The sequence below is a fragment of the Microcaecilia unicolor genome, chromosome 3 (assembly GCF_901765095.1).
Source record: "Microcaecilia unicolor chromosome 3, aMicUni1.1, whole genome shotgun sequence".
In the NCBI taxonomy this organism is placed as follows: domain Eukaryota; kingdom Metazoa; phylum Chordata; class Amphibia; order Gymnophiona; family Siphonopidae; genus Microcaecilia; species Microcaecilia unicolor.
In genome coordinates, this window is record NC_044033.1 from 244,083,515 (window position 1) to 244,101,481 (window position 17,967).

Here is a 17,967-nt window from a genome sequence, read left to right on the forward strand (position 1 = left end):
GCCTGCCAGGCCTGGTATAAACTCCAAATAAATTCTGGGGGGAAGCCCATCCTTCCCGAGACGCCCCTCCCCCCCCAGAAAAACCTGAAACCGGACTGCCCTGAGGTCCTCCGACCATGTCCGGGGTTTTCGGGGTCGAATCCAAGATGGCGGTGGTTCCCACTAAAATCGGGACCGCCGCTGAACTGCGACCCTGAGACCCTGCAACCTCCTGCAAGGCAGGCACAGGAAGCTCCGCCGCTAACACTGGCGGCGCGGAGGATTGAACCTTCGGCTCCCCACAGAAACGGCAGGAACCGCCAACCGCGTCGATCCCCCGACGCCCACAAGACCGGCACCAGAGCGGCTTCCCCGACAGCAAAGCGCTAACAGCACAAATCCCAGCGAAAAAGAAAAAGGGAACTCACCAAAGGCAAGCCACTCTCAGTTCTCCTTGAACAGCTGAACAGCTCCGGACTCCGGAGTGCAGCTCCAAAGCTCTCAACACCGTCTGGGTCTTACTCTTTTTTTTTCCAAACTTTACTGCAGCACTAATTTGAGCCCTGCTGCTGCTATCAAATCCTCGGCACTCAAGGCTTCAATATAAAACTGCAGCTGAGGCACAAAGCTGCCCAATCGGGAGAGCCAGATAGGGGGAGGGACCCGGCCGCCCGGGTGTGACACCCCAGAGGGGACAATGGCAGGCCCCACCGGACCCACCAAGCCCCAGCACACCAAGCTTTCCAGGCACAGGAATTCACTCCCAGGAACAGACAAACTAAGCTCTCAAAAAGGATAGCTAAATCCTACCAAACCGGACAAGTTGCACAGGCTGCCTGTATACCCTCTGTTGAGACTGAGAAAATACTGGCTATTGTGGGCTGGGCGTCTTGACCGGTCTGGAGGGTCGCTGAGGAAGGCGGCTTCACGCCAAAACTTACCCCGATTGGAACGGCGCCCGCGGGACCTCCCCAGAGAAGCTGGGCACCACTCTCACCTCAAAAGACCGAGTCAAACGAGATCCGGTCAAGCTGCACGTGGAAAATAGCCTCAGAATAGCCACGCAGAACCAATGCGTATTCCTTTTTTTTTTTTTTTTTTTTTTTTAACGCTGTGAGGAAAGTTGGAGGCAGGCAGCAACAGAAGTACTCTGGTAGGCAGGGGGATGGGTAAGGCAGGGAAAGGGCGAACCTATATGCCTTCAAAGTGGGCACCACCAGCCACAACACCCCTGCTTCAACTGGCAAAAGCACAGAAGCCACCCCAGGCAGAATGTTTCCAGGAGCTGATCAAGCTACGTCCACACCTGCTGGGAGATACAGAAATACTGAAGGCAGATGGAGTTAGCCATCCATAGAGCACTATGGCTTTTCAGTGTTCTCTATCTCCACCTGCTGGTAGGCGGACATAACCCATCAGCTAATGGATTCATCTGCTGCTGATGACAAGGAAGCGCCACTTTCAGACGGGGAATTTACCAGTCAATGTTTAGCGTGTTTCCAACGCTCGGGGTAGGAAATAACCTCTGAAGCCATCCCCGGGGTATCAACACCCAGAGGGAAGCCAGGATGCAACGCAGTGTCAGACACCTGCGGCAGAGCTCTTTTCAGCATGAAAGCCTTATGCGTTATTTATTTTTATTTATTGCATTTGTATCCCACATTTTCCCACCTCTTTGCAGGCTCAATGTGGCTTACAGTACATCATGAATGGTGGAAATATATTAGAAGATAGATATTTAGTGTTACAGGAGGATCTTGGGTAACATGATAATGATAAAAACATGATAGTAATATAAAGCAGATATTGTAAGACAATTCTGAATATATGTGGAGGAGTTGTGTATATTCACATTTGTTGATCTTTGTGGTATGCCTTATTAAAGAGATGGGTCTTCAGTAATTTGCGGAAGTTAGTTAGTTCGTAAATCGTTTTTAAGTTGCGTGGCAATGCGTTCCATAACTGTGTGCTCAAGTAGGTAAAGTTTGACGCATGCATTAGTTTGTATTTTAGACCTTTGCAGTTGGGGAAGTGCAGATTAAGGAATGTGCGGGATGATCTTTTAGCATTCCTGGGTGGTAAGTCTATCAGGTCTGACATGTAGGCTGGTGCATCTCCGTGAATGATTTTATGAACTAGGGAGCATATTTTGAACGTGATACGTTCTTTAAGAGGGAGACAATGTAACTTTTCTCGTAGGGGTTTGGCACTTTTATATTTTGCTTTACCGAATATGAGTCTAGCTGCAGTGTTCTGGGCTGTTTGAAGTTTCTTGATTATTTGCTCTTTACAGCCAGCGTTTGGTGTGTTAATGGTGGTGAATTTGTTCGGGTTATGTTGAGATGTGAGTATTAGGCATTGGGTTTTTTCTGCATTAAGTTTCAGCTGAAATGCATCTGCCCATGAATGCATGATATGGAGACTTTGGTTGATGTCATTGGATATTTCCTTTAAGTCTTGTTTAAATGGGATGTAGATCGTTACGTCGTCTGCGTATATGTATGGGTTGAGGTTTTGGTTTGATAATAGTTTGGCACAAACTCAGGGGAGAAAAACTCACCCTGACCCTCCGCCTCCGAATTAGGAGAAACGGATGTAGGAGCTCCTCTGGCAGCCTCTAAACGAGGCGTCCCCCTGCCCCCAGACTCCTCCGCAACCGCGAGGGTCGAGGCATACGGCGCTTCCAAAATGGCGCCCGCTGCCAGCTCCATCGAGCGGGAAGAAACATCGCTCGCCATGCTCATACTAGCGTGAGCGTCTAAGGAGCACGTTTTACACAGCCCCGCTGCTGATCTGCGTTTAACACAACGGGAGCAGCGCTTAACTCCTTCAGCAGCCATCGTCCGACAGGACGGGAATATAGCAATAAAATGGCGGCTTCGCACCAAAACTTACCCCGATCGGTACGGTGTCCCCGGGACCTCCCCGGAGGAGCTGGGCACCACTCTCACCTCAGAGGACCGAGTCAACGAGCTCCGGTCAAGCTGTACTGAACCAGAATCACTGGAAAAAACCTCAGAACACCCACACAGTAAAAGCGCATTTTTTTTTTTTAACGCTGTGAGGAAAGTTGGAGGCAGGCAGCAACAGAGGGACTCCGGGAGGCGGGGGGAATGGGTAATGCAGGGAAAGGGCAAACCTATATGCCTTTAAAGTGGGCACCACCAGCCACAACACCCCTGCTCAACTGGCAAAGCACAAGAGCCACCAAAGGCAGTCTGAAATCCAGAAGCTGATCAAGGTATGTCCACACCTGCTGGGAGATACAGAAATACTGAAGGCAGTTGGGGCTAGCCGTCCAAGAGGAACTATGGTTTTTCAGTGTTCTCTATCTCCACCTGCTGGTAGGTGGATACAACCCATCAGTTAATGGATTCATCTGCTGCTGATGACAAGGAACATGGAATGTTGCTACTCTTTAAGATTCTAGATGGAATGTTGCTAGTGGAGGAGTAGCCTAGTGGTCAGTGCAGTGGAATATGGAATGTTGCTACTCTTTGAGATTCTAGATGGAATGTTGCTAGTGGAGGAGTAGCCTAGAGGTTAGTGCAGTGGAACATGGAATGTTGCTACTATTTAAGATTCTACATGGAATGTTGCTAGTGGAGGAGTAGCCTAGTGGTTAGTGCAGTGGAACATGGAATGTTGCTACTATTTAAGATTCTACATGGAATGTTGCTAGTGGAGGAGTAGCCTAGTGGTTAGTGCAGTGGAACATGGAATGTTACTACTATTTGAGATTCTACATGGAATGTTGCTACTGGAGGACTAGCCTAGTGGTTTATTCAGTGGAACATGGAATGTTGCTACTATTTGAGATTCTATATGGAATGTTTAAGGAGGAATAGCCTAGTGGTTAGTGCAGTGGAACATTGAATGATGCTACTATTTGAGATTCTAGATGGAATGTCATTAGTGGAGGAGTAGCCTAGTGGTTAGTGCAGTGGCACATGGGATGTTGCTACTAGTTGAGATTCTACATGGAATGTTGCTAGCGGAGGAGTAGCCTAGTGGTTAGTGCAGTGGACTTTGATCCTGGGGAACTGGGTTCAATTCCCAATACAACTCCTTGTGACTCTGGACAAATCACTTAACCCTCCATTTCCCCAGGTACAAAATAAGCAGCTTAGATTGTCAGCCCACTAGAGACAAAGTACCTGCATATATATGTAAACCGCTTGGGTTGTACCCACAGAAAGGCAGTATATTAAATCCATAACCCTTTACCCTTTCTCATCTTAGACCTCTATTAGGTCCCCTGTATAGAACTGACCTCAATGTGCGGTAAAGAACTTTTCAGTTCAATAGCTGCAAAGATCACACTGGGCAAACCCCCAACTGTTACAACACAGCCTTCGCACTTATTGTGTGCTAATATTCGATGTTCAAGCATGGTAAGTGCAAAAACCCACTGCACTTTAGTAAAAGAGGCCCCCTCTGTACAACTTGATTATTCTCATCTAACTTCACCTGTATGGAATATGTTTTACTAGCCATTAAGCCCGTTAAAACGGGCGAGATTTCCAGCTACCCTCCTCGCCGCAGCTCCCTCCCCCCTCCATGCTGGGCCCCCTGCACTGACCTGACAGCGCCTCTCACCTCTGTGTGAAAGCGCTACAGGCAGCAGCAGATTGCTCTGCTGCTGCCTGCAGTGCTTCCACACGGAGGTGAGAGGCGCTGTCAGGTCAGTGCAGGTGGCCCGATACGGAGGAGGGCGGGAGCGGCGGCGGGGATGGGGGGGAGGGTGGAGGTTGGTGCGTGCGATGTTCGTTTCCAGGCGGCAGCGTCCGACAGTAACTCCGACTCCGTTTCCCTCTGACGTCATCATGTCTTGACGTGAGGGTGGGACAGAGAGGGAAGTCTCTACTGCACATTTGCAGGTGAGTCGGTCACTTGCCGTTTATATGTTTGATTGTTTCAACTGAACTGAATTTCAAATGTTTGTTTTTTCTGATACTAAATTTTATTTTATCTTCTTGGTCTGGTATTGCTTCTTTTGTACTACATTTCTTGGATATTATTTATATTTCATGTTACTACTACTACTACTTAACATTTCTAGAGCGCTACTAGGGTTACGCAGCGCTGTACAATTTAACAAAGAGAGACAGTCTATGTTCTATGTTTTATTATTTATCAGAAGTCCACAAGACACTTCTATAGATATGTATAACAACTACATAAAAAGTAATTTTCCACTTTCCTGTTACAGGACAGTGAAGGCCTGCGATGAAAAAAACAAACATTTTGAATGGGCTTCATCTGCATTGTCGTGCGGGAATCGCTGGCGTAGTTTGGTAAAAGAAGCCCAAAGCAATTAAACTCCAAAACATTTACTTACTCACGGTGGGGTTCTTCATGCTTTTTTTCCCCTCCCATTCATAGTATTGGGTGACATGTTTCTCATCTTCATTCTTAATCTTGAATATAACAGCAGGATTAAGAATTGAATGGCCTGTCAATAACAAATAGAAACATTACATTTTAAATTAGTCCCCAGATTCTATATAGCGTAACTTGAATTGCGCTTGCAATTTGGGTCATATTCTGTATTGTGCGCGCAAGTTAATTACCTCAACGAGCCAATCAGCGCCAATAACTGCCAATTAACAAGCAATTATTGACACTAATTGGCTTTAATTAGAATTTACGCGCATAACCTGCTAAACATATTCTATAAAGTGATCATACAACCTTGCAAATGTAACTGAATCAATGTAATCTCTAGCAACTGTTAAATGTAAGCCACATTGAACCGAAAGGTGTTCTTAGATAATTGTGGGATGCAAGTATGAATAAATAAAATAAATTCTGTGTGCTGCCGAAAAGGGAGCGTGGAAGGGCAGATCGTGGACATTTCTAAAAAATATATGCACTAAATTCCCACGACTAGATTAAGTCGTGCGGATGAGCCCAAGGTAGAATCTATAAACTGTGCCTAACTTTAGGCATAGTTTATAGAATACACCTAGGTGTCTTTTTTTCGGCGTCATATATAGAATCTGGTTCTATATGTGTAGAACACCTTGGAGGTGTGAAGGGGCATTTTCGATAGTACTACTACTACTTAACATTTCTAAAGCGCTACTAGGGTTACGCAGCATTGTACTATATAACATAAAAGGACAGTCCCTGCTCAAAGAGCTTACAATCTAAAGGAGAAGTGAAAAGTCAGTTCGATAGGGGCAGTCAAATTGGGGCAGTCTGGATTTCCTGAAAGGTAAGAGTTAGGTGCCGAAAGCAGCATTGAAGAGGTGGGCTTAAGCAAAGACTTGAAGATGGGCAAGGAGGGGGCTTGGCGTAAGGGCTCAGGAAGGTTGTTCCAGGCATAGGGTGAGGCGAGGCAGAATGAGTGGAGCCTGGAGTTGGCGGTGGTGGAGAAGGGTACTGAGAGGAGGGATTTGTCCTGTGAACGGAGGTTTCGGGCGGGAACATAAGGGGAGATGAGGGTAGAGAGATAGTGAGGGGCAGCAGACTGAGTGCATTTGTAGGTAAGAAGGAGAAGCTTGAACTGAATGCGGTATCTGATTGGAAGCCAGTGAAGTGACCTGAGGAGATGGGTGATATGATTATATCGGTTCTGGCGGAATATAAGACGTGCAGCAGAGTTCTGAACAGATTGAAGGGGGGATAGATGGCTAAGTGGGAGGCCGGTGAGGAGTAAGTTGCAGTAGTCAAGGCGAGAGGTAATGAGAGCGTGGACGAGGGTTCGGGTGGTGTGTTCAGAGAGGAAAGGGCGAATTTTGCTGATGTTGAAGAGGAAGAAGCGACAGGTCTTGGCTATCTGCTGGATATGCGCAGAGAAGGAGAGGGAGGAGTCGAAGATGACTCCGAGGTTGTGGGCAGATGAGACAAGGAGGATGAGGGTGTTATCAACTGAGATAGAAAGTGGAGGAAGAGGAGAAGTGGGTTTTGGTGGAAAGACGATGAGCTCGGTCTACAAAAACGTCAATTCTGAACAGGAAAGAAGGTCATTTTCGAAAAAGATAGATGTCTATCTTTTATGTTCGAAAATGCTATGGACGTCTTGTGATATGGACGTTCTTTTATTTGGTCCATTTTTTAACAAAAGCTGGCCAAATGCAAGACATCCAAAACAGAGGAGGAGTGGCTTAATGGTTAGTACAGAGGGCTTTGATCCTGGCAACATGGGTTCAATTCCCACTGCTGATCCTTCTGACTTTGGGCAAGTCAAATGCACAAGGGGCATTTTTGGATATGACATCTAAGTCTGAATTTGGACGATTTTTGTAAAACGTCCAAAATCAGAACAGGAAAGGTCATTTTCTTAAAAAAAAAAAAAAGTCTATTTTTTTCCTCTTGAAAATGCTGTTTGGAAAAATGTTTTGTGATTTGGGGGAGTAAGGGGAGGTGATCCCCAATTCCCTCCAGTGGTCATCTGGTCATTTGGGACACCTCTTGTGTGGAGTAGCCTAGTGGTTAGTGCAGCAGACTTTGATCCTGGGGAAGTGGGTTCAATTCCCACTGCAGCTATTCGTTATAAAAACAGGTCTAGCTCAAAACATCTAAGTTTTAGTCTTGGATGTCTTTGTTACATTCCACTATGGTTGAAAGACATTTAAGTCTTAGGAACGCCCAAGTCCCGCCCACGCCACCTTGAGATTTAGACGTCCTTCTGAGACTTCAGAGAAAGACATCTAAAAATAGGTTTCGAAAATACTGATTTGGACGTCCTTGTGAGATAAACATCCAAATGCAGACTTTGTTACAAAGCTAGCACTCGGGGCCCCACACAGAAGCAGCTATTCCCTGAACTACGGTTCCCAGAAGCCCTTGCAAGCAGGAGAGAGAAGGGTAGCCCCAAAAGGGTGGAACGGATTTCCAACCCCAGCAGGGGGAGCAGTGGCTCAGTGCTAGGGGAGCCAGTTACTCCCTTCCCCACTAGAGGGAGAAGGGAGGTGAAGCTTAGTCCCTTAGCTGCATCACCAATATATAATTCCCTCCAGCTGTGAGAGGAGGGAGAGATTTCTGGATGGCTCCCAGCCACCAGGAGGGAGAGGAAACTGATTTGAGAGAGAAGCTGCCATGGAGTAGGTGGAGGACGGAAAGGGCCTGCCACTGGAGCTTCCCTGGGGGGGGGGGGGGGGGGGGGGGGGGGGGAAGAGTAAGCTGCCATGGAGTGTGAGAATGTAGATGTAACCCTGACCAGCATATGAAGGCAGTGTGAGAGGCCACAGGGGTGTGGTGCTGTGAGGTAGGAGGAAAGCTGCCAGCCCTGTTTGGTACAGGGTCCTCCTGGGTGCTGTGAAGACGACAGGGGCATTAAGTAGTGGTTTCCTTTGAAGAGACTGTTTGTGAAAGGGTTGAATTATTGGAATGTATAGAACAGCAGGCTGAACTTTGACGGAGCCCTTCTGAGGGAGAGGGGAAGGAAGTGGGCCTGAACTGTTAAGGAACTGAATGTTGGCTGGACTTTGGAACCCGGCCTGAACCCTGTTTGTGAACTGCATTTCAATTCAGAGGGTGGAACTGAATTGAGAATAAAGCACTTTGGTCTTAAGTCCATATGGCAGTCTGGTTCTTTGCTGCCGGCTCCAACCCAGAGTGGAGGAAGCGGACCCCTTTACAACTTATGTCACTTTTTGGATGTTTTTCTCTTTTGATAATGAGTCTGTTTCTCTCTTAACCCTCCAGGAACAGAGAAATTCTACTGTATCTGAATGTTCACTGCTTTGATAGTTTTCGAGCGTGCAGGCAGTATATAAGAAATTAAATAAATAAAGCAAAAATAGTCTCAGCTTCTTATTGAAAGCATCCAAAAAGGAAAAATTAGGCCCTGTAATTTAATCTCTATCTACAGGACATAAGAGAGAAAAAGAGAACATCTCATCTGTAACATCTGGTTACCTGAAGACCTAATATGTTATCTCATATCCATCTGAGTTAGATTATATCCATGTTAGATTACTGTTAATGACGTTCATGTCCTGTTGGAGAGTTAAAATGTTTTACTCTATTTACAGGGACGCTTTTCTCAATTAAAAAAGTATTACTTTTTTGGAGTATCTTGAGACAGCCTCGGCGAAACATTGACTATGTCGGGATCCTATCTATTGCTCCGTGAATTTTTTCACAAATTAAGTCTGGCATTTTGAACTATAGGTTGAAGAATCGTGCTATGATTAGAAGCCTGAACACAGAAAAAGACCGTTGAGTCTATGAGTGTCCATTGTACATATGATATGGGTTGGGAATAGTTTTGTGTATATAGTACAAATCTGACATATGATACCTTTACACACTCTTAGCACTTCTCGCTTAGACTATTACAACTCGCTTCTCACAGGTCTCCCACTTAGCCATCTCTCTCCTCTTCAATCTGTTCAAAATTCTGCTGCACGACTTACATTCCACCAGTGTCGCTATGCTCATTATTAGCCCTCTCAAGTCACTTCAATAGCTCCCTATCCGTTTCCGCATACAGTTCAAACTCCTCTTATTGACTTACAAGTGCCTTCACTCTGCAGCTCCTCAGTACCTCTCCACTCATATCTCTCCCTACTCTCCTCCCCAGGAACTCCGTTCACTGGGTAAATCTCTCTTATCTGCATCCTTCTCCTCCACCGTTAACGCCAGCCTCCATTCCTTTTATCTTGCTGCACCATATGCCTGGAATAGACTTCCTGAGCCAGTACGTCAAGCTCCATCTCCGGCCATCTTCAAATCTAAGCTAAAAGCCCACCTTTTTTATGCTGCTTTTAACAAGGCCTACAATGAGAACCTATAGCCTCACTAATCCACTTCACCAACCCATTCAGTTATGAAAGCCCACCTTCTATAATTACCCTATTAAATCCCTTCCTTCTTCTTTCTTCCCTTAATTGATCTCTACACAATACTAACTGTACCTGATATACTGGAATAACTATGTTAACAATACTATGTAAGCCATATTGAGCCTGCAAATAGATGGGAAAATGTGGGATACAAATGCAATAAATAAATAAAATAAATAAAATTCCTAACCCTTATTCACTTGTTCAGTACCCTTATTTTATGATCCTCACCTTAATATTCCCTTATCTCTTGTTTGTCCTGTTTGTCTGTCCTAATTAGATTGTAAGCTCTGCCGAGCACGGACTGTCTCTTCATGTTCAAGTGTACAGCGCTGCATACGTCTAGTAGTGCTATAGAAATTATAAGTAGTAGTAGTAAGTTATGATTCTCAAATAGATATCAGAGAGGTAAATAATCCAACCTCCACCCAAAGCCAGTTTTGTCATAAAAGAGACAGTCTCCAAAGGTGTACAGTGCTGCGTAAGTCTAGTAGCGCTATAGAAATGTTTAATAGTAGTAGTCTCATATGAAGCCTCTAGTTTAACAGTGTTGCCAGTCCTGCAACTGAGGGTGCCTTTAACTGGGTCCTAGAGAGTCACAGTAGCTCCTGTTGGACTTGAGATATTATCAGAGTCAAGTCCTTAATTTTAGGGACCTGGCATCTGGGATTTTTGCAGCCCTGCCAAAATGGCAGCATCCGTAAGTAAATGTTATGAATAATACACCCCATGGAAAAGATATGCTAACCAATAGTACTGAAAGAGATGTGGCTGAAACCACTGCTGAAAAATTCAAGTTTAGACCCTAATCTCTTAAATCATAAGAAAAACCATGATGAGTCAGACCAAGACGGCTGAGGAGAGATATGATGTCTATAAAATAATGAGTGGAGTAGAACGGGTGGACGTGAATCATTTGTTTAGTCTTTCCAAAAATACAAGGACTAGGAGGCATGCGATGAAGCTACAAAGTAGTACATTTAATACGAATCGGAGAAAATGTTTCTTCACTCAACGTGTAATTAAACTCTGGAATTTGTTGCCAGAGAATGTGGTAAACGCGGTTAGCTTAGCGGGGTTTAAAAAAAAGCTCTGGACCGCTTCCTAAAGGAAAAGTCCATAGACCATTATTAAATTGATTTGGGATGTCTTTCTTCTTGTTAAATTGTGAAGAGCTGCGTACGACTGGTAGCGCTATAGAAATTATTTATAGTAGTAGTAGTAGGAAAATCCACTGCTTATAAGCAGCATAAAATGTATTGAACCTTTTGGGGGTCTTGCCAGGTATTTGTGTCCTGGATTGGCCACTGTTGGAAACAGGATACTGGGCTTGATGGACCTTGGTCCAATTCAGGATGCATATCTCATGTTCATATAGAAATACAGAAAATGTGGTCAAGGAATAAATATTAGTTAATAAATACCAGTCAATCCATTGGTGTTATCTGTGGGGATTAGGTGACAGACATAAGCATATTTACCTCGTGATATCAGGAAGATGTGAATCTCCTTGATGACCTTCTTGTACAGCTCCTTCTGCCGTTCTCCCAGAAGGTCCCAGTCCGCTTCCAAGAAAAAAGCAGCCACATCACTGAACGCGACTGATGCCTGTGGAAAGATAATCAGGTTAGGGTAGTTACTGTAGATTGAGCCTGTTTGTATAATATTCTCCACTAGCTCACCTTCTATCCCTTTATTACTGGATAAAGATTTAATATCTTGGTGCAAATTATTTCACACCATTCATAAAGAAGCCAAGAACTTAAGGAAGTGGAAGAAGCTATAAAGTGCAGAAGCCTCTATATTCTGTTCTCAAACAGCATTTTTCCAGTGCAATATCCAATAGTTAGCTAAACCAGTCCATATTTATAAGTACATAAGTATTGCTATACTGGGACAGACCGAAGCTCCATCAAGCCCAGCAACCTGTTTCCAACAGTGGCCAATCCAGGTCACAAATACCTGGCAAGATCCCAAAAAAGTACAAAACATTTTATACTGCTTATCCCAGAAATAGTGGATTTTCCTAAGTCCATTTAATAATGGTCTACGGACTTTTCCTTTAGAAGTCCAAACCTTTCCTTTAGGCAGCCACCCAAACCTTTTTTAAACCCCACTAAGCCACATTGAGCCTGCAAATAGGTGGGAAAATGTGGGATACAAATGCAATAAATAAATAAATAAATAAATAACTGCCTTTACTACATTCTCTGGCAACAAATTCCAGAGTTTAATTACATGCTGACTGAAGAAATATTTTCTCCGATTTGTTTTAAATTTACTACTTTTTAGCTTCATCACATGCCCCCTAGTCCTAGTATTTTTGGAAAAGTAAACAAGCGATTCACGTCTACCTGTTCCACTTCACTTATTATTTTATAGACCTCAATCATATCTCCCCTCAGCCCTCTTTTCTCCAAGTTAAAAAGCCCTAGCCACTTTAGCCTTTCCTCATAGGGAAGTCATCCCACCCCCTTTATCATTTTCGTCGCCCTTCTCTGTACCTTTTCTAATTCCACTATATCTTTTTTGAGATGCAGTGACCAGAACTGAACACAGTATTCGAGGTGCGGTCGACCCATGGAGCGATATAAGGGCATTTAGTGGGAGAAAGACTGAAATCTCTATAAATTCTCTATAAATTCAAGATTTTTATTATTATATAGTATCTATATATAAAAGGCACCACCAACGTTCTAAATGAAGCCTCCAGCCGGAAGTGTGAAGGGGGAGAGATATCCGGTTTCCCCATGAGTGTCTGCCCCGCCCTCGCTCTCTCTGTAACACAAACAGTGAAGGAAAACACAGCAAAGCACCAAATCAAATCGCTCTCTCTGTAACAGTGAAGGACCCAGAGGGGGGAGGGGAGAGAGGGCAGAAGCCCTCACTATCTCTGTAACACAAACAAACAGCAGGAAACTTAACACTGAAGGACTCGACTCCGAGGGGGGAGGGGACAGAGAGGACAGACAGCACAGGGGAAGGGAGAGAGGGCAGGGACACACACACTCCCAAGAAAACCTTGCTAGCCCCCATTTCATTTGCATCAGAAACAGGGCTTTTTTACTAGTTATTATATACTATTATGCAAGTTGCATCCACAAAAGCTCCGGGCTTCGGTGGAAGCGGTGCCGGGTACAGCGCGGCAAACGGTGATCGGAGCTGAACCGGCCAACAAAACCCGGGTGGAGCCGACAAGCGATACCTTACAAAAGGCATTTGACAAGGTACCTCATGAAAGGAAATTGGAGGGTCATGGGATAGCAGGAAAAGTCCTATTGTGGATTAAAAACTGGTTGAAGGATAGGAAACAGAGAGTGGGGTTAAATGGGCAGTATTCACAATGGAGAAGGGTAGTTAGTGGGGTTCCTCAGTGGTCTGTGCTAGGACCGCTGCTTTTTAATATATTTATAAATGATTTAGAGATGGGAGTAACTAGCGAGGTAATTAAATTTACTGATGACACAAAGTTATTCAAAGTCGTTAACTCGCGACAGGACTGTGAAAAATTATAGAAGGACCTTACGAGACTGGGAGACTGGGCGGCTAAATGGCAGATGACGTTTAATGTGAGCAAGTGCAAGGTGATGCATGTGGGAAAAAAGAACCCGAATTATAGCTACGTCATGCAAGGTTCCACGTTAGGAGTTACGGACCAAGAAAGGGATCTGGGTGTCGTCGTTGATAATACACTGAAACCTTCTGCTCAGTGTGCTGCTGCGGCTAGGAAAGGAATGGAAAACAGGTGTGAGGATGTTATAATGCCATTATATCGTTCCATGGTGCGACCGCACCTTGAGTACTGTGTTCAATTCTGGTCGCCGCATCTCAAGAAAGATATAGTGGAATTGGAAAAGGTGCAGCGAAGGGCAACGAAAATGATAGCGGGGATGGGACGACTTCCCTATGAAGAAAGACTAACGAGGCTAGGCTTTTCAGCGTGGAGAAGAGACGGCTGAGGGGAGACATGATAGAGGTATATAAAATAATGAGTGGAGTGGAACAGGTGGATGTGAAGCGTCTGTTCACGCTTTCCAAAAATACTAGGACTAGGGGGGATGCGATGAAACTACAGTGTAGTAAATTTAAAACAAATCGGAGAAAATTTTTCTTCACCCAAAGTGTAATTAAACTCTGGAATTCGTTGCCGGAGAACGTGGTGAAGGCGGTTAGCTTGGCAGAGTTTAAAAGGGGGTTAGACGGTTTCCTAAAGGACAAGTCCATAAACCGCTACTAAATGGACTTGGGAAAAATCCACAATTCCGGGATTAACATGTATAGAATGTTTGTACGTTTGGGAAGCTTGCCAGGTGCCCTTGGCCTGGATTGGCCGCTGTCTTGGACAGGATGCTGGGCTCGATGGACACTTGGTCTTTTCCCAGTGTGGCATTACTTATGTACTTATGTTGTGCCTCCGGCACAGGGAGAGGCAGCCGAAAATCTCCCCAAGGAGGACCGTGCGAGACTCACCCAACGGTGATCGCGCTTCCAGCTCTGCCTCCCGCTTGCCCACCTGCAGGAACGAGAGGTGACCGAGCCGTGCCCCCGGCTCCGATGCAACCACGGCCCTGCAGCAGTGGCGCTGGGAGCAGCTGAAGCCCGGGGGGGGGGGGGGGGCGCCCTTCTTCCTTCCGTGCCCGGGGCTGGAGTGCACAGGTCGACGGCTGAAACGGGAGCTGAGGGATCGGAACAATAGGAAGGAGGAAGCCCAGCGGGGCACCGGCACAGGGGGCCCGGGCACTGCTCGAGATACCCCAAATCGGAACCTATGACTGGATCACGACCCTACTTCTCCCTGCTAGTCTGAGCCACGGGCTCATCGAGAGACTGCAACTGACTGAGCCAGCAGGTGAGCAGCGGCTTTATTTATTTGTTACATTTGTATCCCACATTTTCCCACCTATTTGCAGGCTCAATGTGGCTTACATAGAACCATATCGGCGTTCGCCAATTCCGGTATGAACAAATACAAGGTGATGTTGTGGTAGAATAAGGTTTATATGTGACAGATACATTTACAGAGCATCCTTTCCCTCCCTCCACTAGACGGAGAGCTGCTGCAGCCAGGCTCAGCGTGGATGAACAGCCTAGACGCCAGCACCTGCCTACGGGAGCTCGGCATGACCGGAGGGGTGCTGGGCTGCATGGTGGACCCTTTGCTTCCGTTCCGCTTTCTTCACTGTTCATCCCCTGACTCGTCCTGACCTATCACTGACTTATCACTTATCTCTGTACCCTGGGCAACGTGCCAGAACATCAGACAGTGAGTACATTGTCTATTGTGCCTCAAGATACTGAGACCCTGTGATTGAGGGGGCTCTAAAGGCCCTTTAGAGGAGCCTTCTGCACTGCATCTGATCAAGCCGAAGATGTTGGGCTTGAGAGGAGAGCAGATTTATGTAAGCTGGTCTAATTAGAAAGGAAAATTAATCTTATAACCTGGCCTGCATACAAACAAACTTTTAACTAAAGAAGCAAGATTGCTCAAGTGTACATCTTGAATGAGAGGTTTGAGAAATGTAAAAGATTCAGAGGAAATCTTAAACTAGTGCTCAAACACACTGTGCTTACCACATTCCAAAGAGCAATTAAACTAAGTACTCTACCATTGTCTTTCAAATATCTTGGATCAAAAGCAACCTTTCCCATTTGGGCCATTCTGCCAAGGACCCCGACCCAGAACTGCTCTCCCCCCTCCCCGGCTCATTAACTATCACTGAAATTGACCCTATTTTGATGTAAGTAGCTGAAAGGCAAACTAAGCTAACACAGGTAGATAACTAACGTAGGTAATGTACGTCAATGGAGGGCGGGCCCAGGAACAACAGACTGACGTCGGAGGAGGGAGAAGCAATTGGCGACCAGATGTTTTATCCCGTGCAGCACCTTCGCATACAGGTGAGAGGCGCTGCACGGGACGGTAATGCGGAGGGGGGGTCCGGTGGAGGGTGGGAACGGCGGCGACGATCCCAGGGGGCGGGGCACATGGGCGCAGGCGGAGGATGGCGGGAGGTGGAGCCCTGGAGCAAAGGACAGGAGACACAGGAAGGGAGGGGGAGCGGGGATGAGAAAATGTGGAGATTTGTTTTTATTAAAACCAGCTGAAGCGGGGAACAGCGGCAATCTCGGGGGGGGGGGGGGGGCAAGGGCGCCCATACAGGACGCTCCTGACGAGCGCCTTTGCCCCCTCCCGATCTATTTGGATTTTTTTTTTGCTTTGGTTAGTGCAGGGGGAAGTGGGGAGCCACGTGTTTGTGTTGTGGTTTTTTTTGGACGTTTGTGGCATGTGCAGAGCAGCCAGCATAACGCTTGGCTGCTCTGCGCATGATTTAGGGGGCCATTACCGACAGGGATTACGATTGATTGATACATTGTACTTCTCGATACTGCAACGAACATGTTTGACCTGTTTTTTTTGGTGCATGCTTCGGTTTTTCAAAATCGTTAAGGACTTTAACGATTTAGATTTTTTTACGTTTGTTTGATGCATCTGGGCCAAAGTCCTATCACCCACCCAATTATCAGAACAGGGTCTATAGGAAGCCATAGGGAACAGAAACCAAAATGGACACCATCAAACTACTCCTAAAAACCTACTCCCTAACACTGATCCATTCAACACTAACCAACCCACTCACAGAAAGTAACATCATACCCATACTATGCAATCATTAAAGACTTATCAGATACTCCACGCCTCATCAAACTGGCAATAACTTAAACAAAGGAAGAACAAAGCAGTTCAGAGAAAAGCAATGAAAGTGGTAAGGGGTTTGCATCACAAGACAGATGAGGAAAGACTTGAGGACCTGAACACGTATACCCCGGTGGAATGATGAGACAGGGGTGATACGATAGACATTCAAATATTTGAAAGGTATTAATTTCCAAATGGAAAGGTGGTAGAATTAGAAGACATGAACTGAGGTTGCAGGTGGTGGGGAGGTACTCAGGAATAATATCAAGAAGTATTTTTTCACCGAGAGGGTGGTAGTTACCTTGAATGCCCTCCCGCGGGAGGTGGTGGAGATGAAAACAGTAACAGAATTCAAAAATGCGCAGGATAAACAGAAAGAAATCCTGTATGGAAGGCATGAAACCAAACAACCTTAGTGGTGATTAGATGGCAACACCAGTAACCATTTAAGAGCAACTTATCAGAAATTACAGATAAAATTAATACCAGTTTCCAAATTATGAACTCATGGGTACATGCCTTCCTACTTAAACTCAATGCAGAAAAGACTCAATGTCTTATTTTATCATCGCAGTTTAACAAGATTAATTACACCAATATAAACACACCATCCCACACTCTCCCTGTTGCAAATACCTTGAAACTCCTGGGTGTTACTATTGATCGAAATCTCACCCTTGATCACCATGCTAAGAATGTGACAAAGAAAATGTTTTTTTGCAATGTGGAAACTAAAAAGAGTGAAGCCTTTTTTCCCAAGGGAAGTATTCCGTACGTTAGTACAATCATTAGTACTGAGCCTCCTGGATTATTGTAACTCCATTTTCGCAGGATGTAAAGAAAAAAACCATTAAGAAACTTCAGACTGCACAAAATACCGCAGCTAGACTCATATTCGGAAAGGCAAAATACGAGAGCGCCAAACCCCTCAGAGAAAAATTGCATTGGCTTCCACTAAAAGATCGTATTACTTTCAAGATTTGCACCTTAACCCATAAAATCATCCATGGAGAAGCTCCTTCATACATGTCAGACCTAATTGACTTACCAGCACAAAACATCAAAAGTTCATCAGTACCTTCCTAAACCTCCACTACCCTAATTGTAGAGGACTCAAATACAAATCATTACACGCATCTACCTTCACATACCTCTGCACAAAAGCATGGAATAAACTACCGAATACTATAAAAATAACACGGGACTTGACATATTTCAGGAAATTATTAAAAACGCACATGTCAAAGAAACTTACAATAAGAATCCTCCTTAACGACGTAATTACTCTATATCTAAACCAACCACTTACTGATCCCTCTGAATTGATTATATTAATCATATTATCATTTTTGCACATTATATTTTACTGCTTCTTAATATGAGTTTGTAAATCATTCTGCAGACATATCTTCCTCAATTCTTGCATAATATGTTAAATTAGAACAAACCTCTTACTCTGTTCATAATTATACTAGCCGTTGAGCCCGTTAAAAC

General features: G+C 45.1%; 2 protein-coding genes and 1 long non-coding RNA gene across 3 annotated transcripts in view; all 3 read right to left on the bottom strand.

Annotated features, from left to right (window-relative positions):
* The window catches only part of LOC115464537 (zinc finger protein 845-like), a 924,208-nt gene that overhangs the window by 529,126 nt on the left and 377,115 nt on the right, over positions 1–17,967 (bottom strand). The window lies entirely within an intron of this gene.
* LOC115466435 overlaps positions 1–17,967 on the bottom strand; it is a 478,102-nt gene that overhangs the window by 251,345 nt on the left and 208,790 nt on the right. The gene's annotated exons all lie outside the window — the stretch shown is intronic.
* Positions 1–17,967, bottom strand: part of LOC115466395 (oocyte zinc finger protein XlCOF6-like) — a 33,694-nt gene that overhangs the window by 14,372 nt on the left and 1,355 nt on the right. The window contains exons 2-3 of the mRNA XM_030197593.1: positions 11,258–11,384; positions 5,321–5,434 (exon numbers count right to left, since the gene is read on the bottom strand). Coding sequence (XP_030053453.1) covers positions 5,321–5,434; positions 11,258–11,384 — 241 coding nt within the window. The remainder of the gene's footprint in view (positions 1–5,320; positions 5,435–11,257; positions 11,385–17,967) is intronic.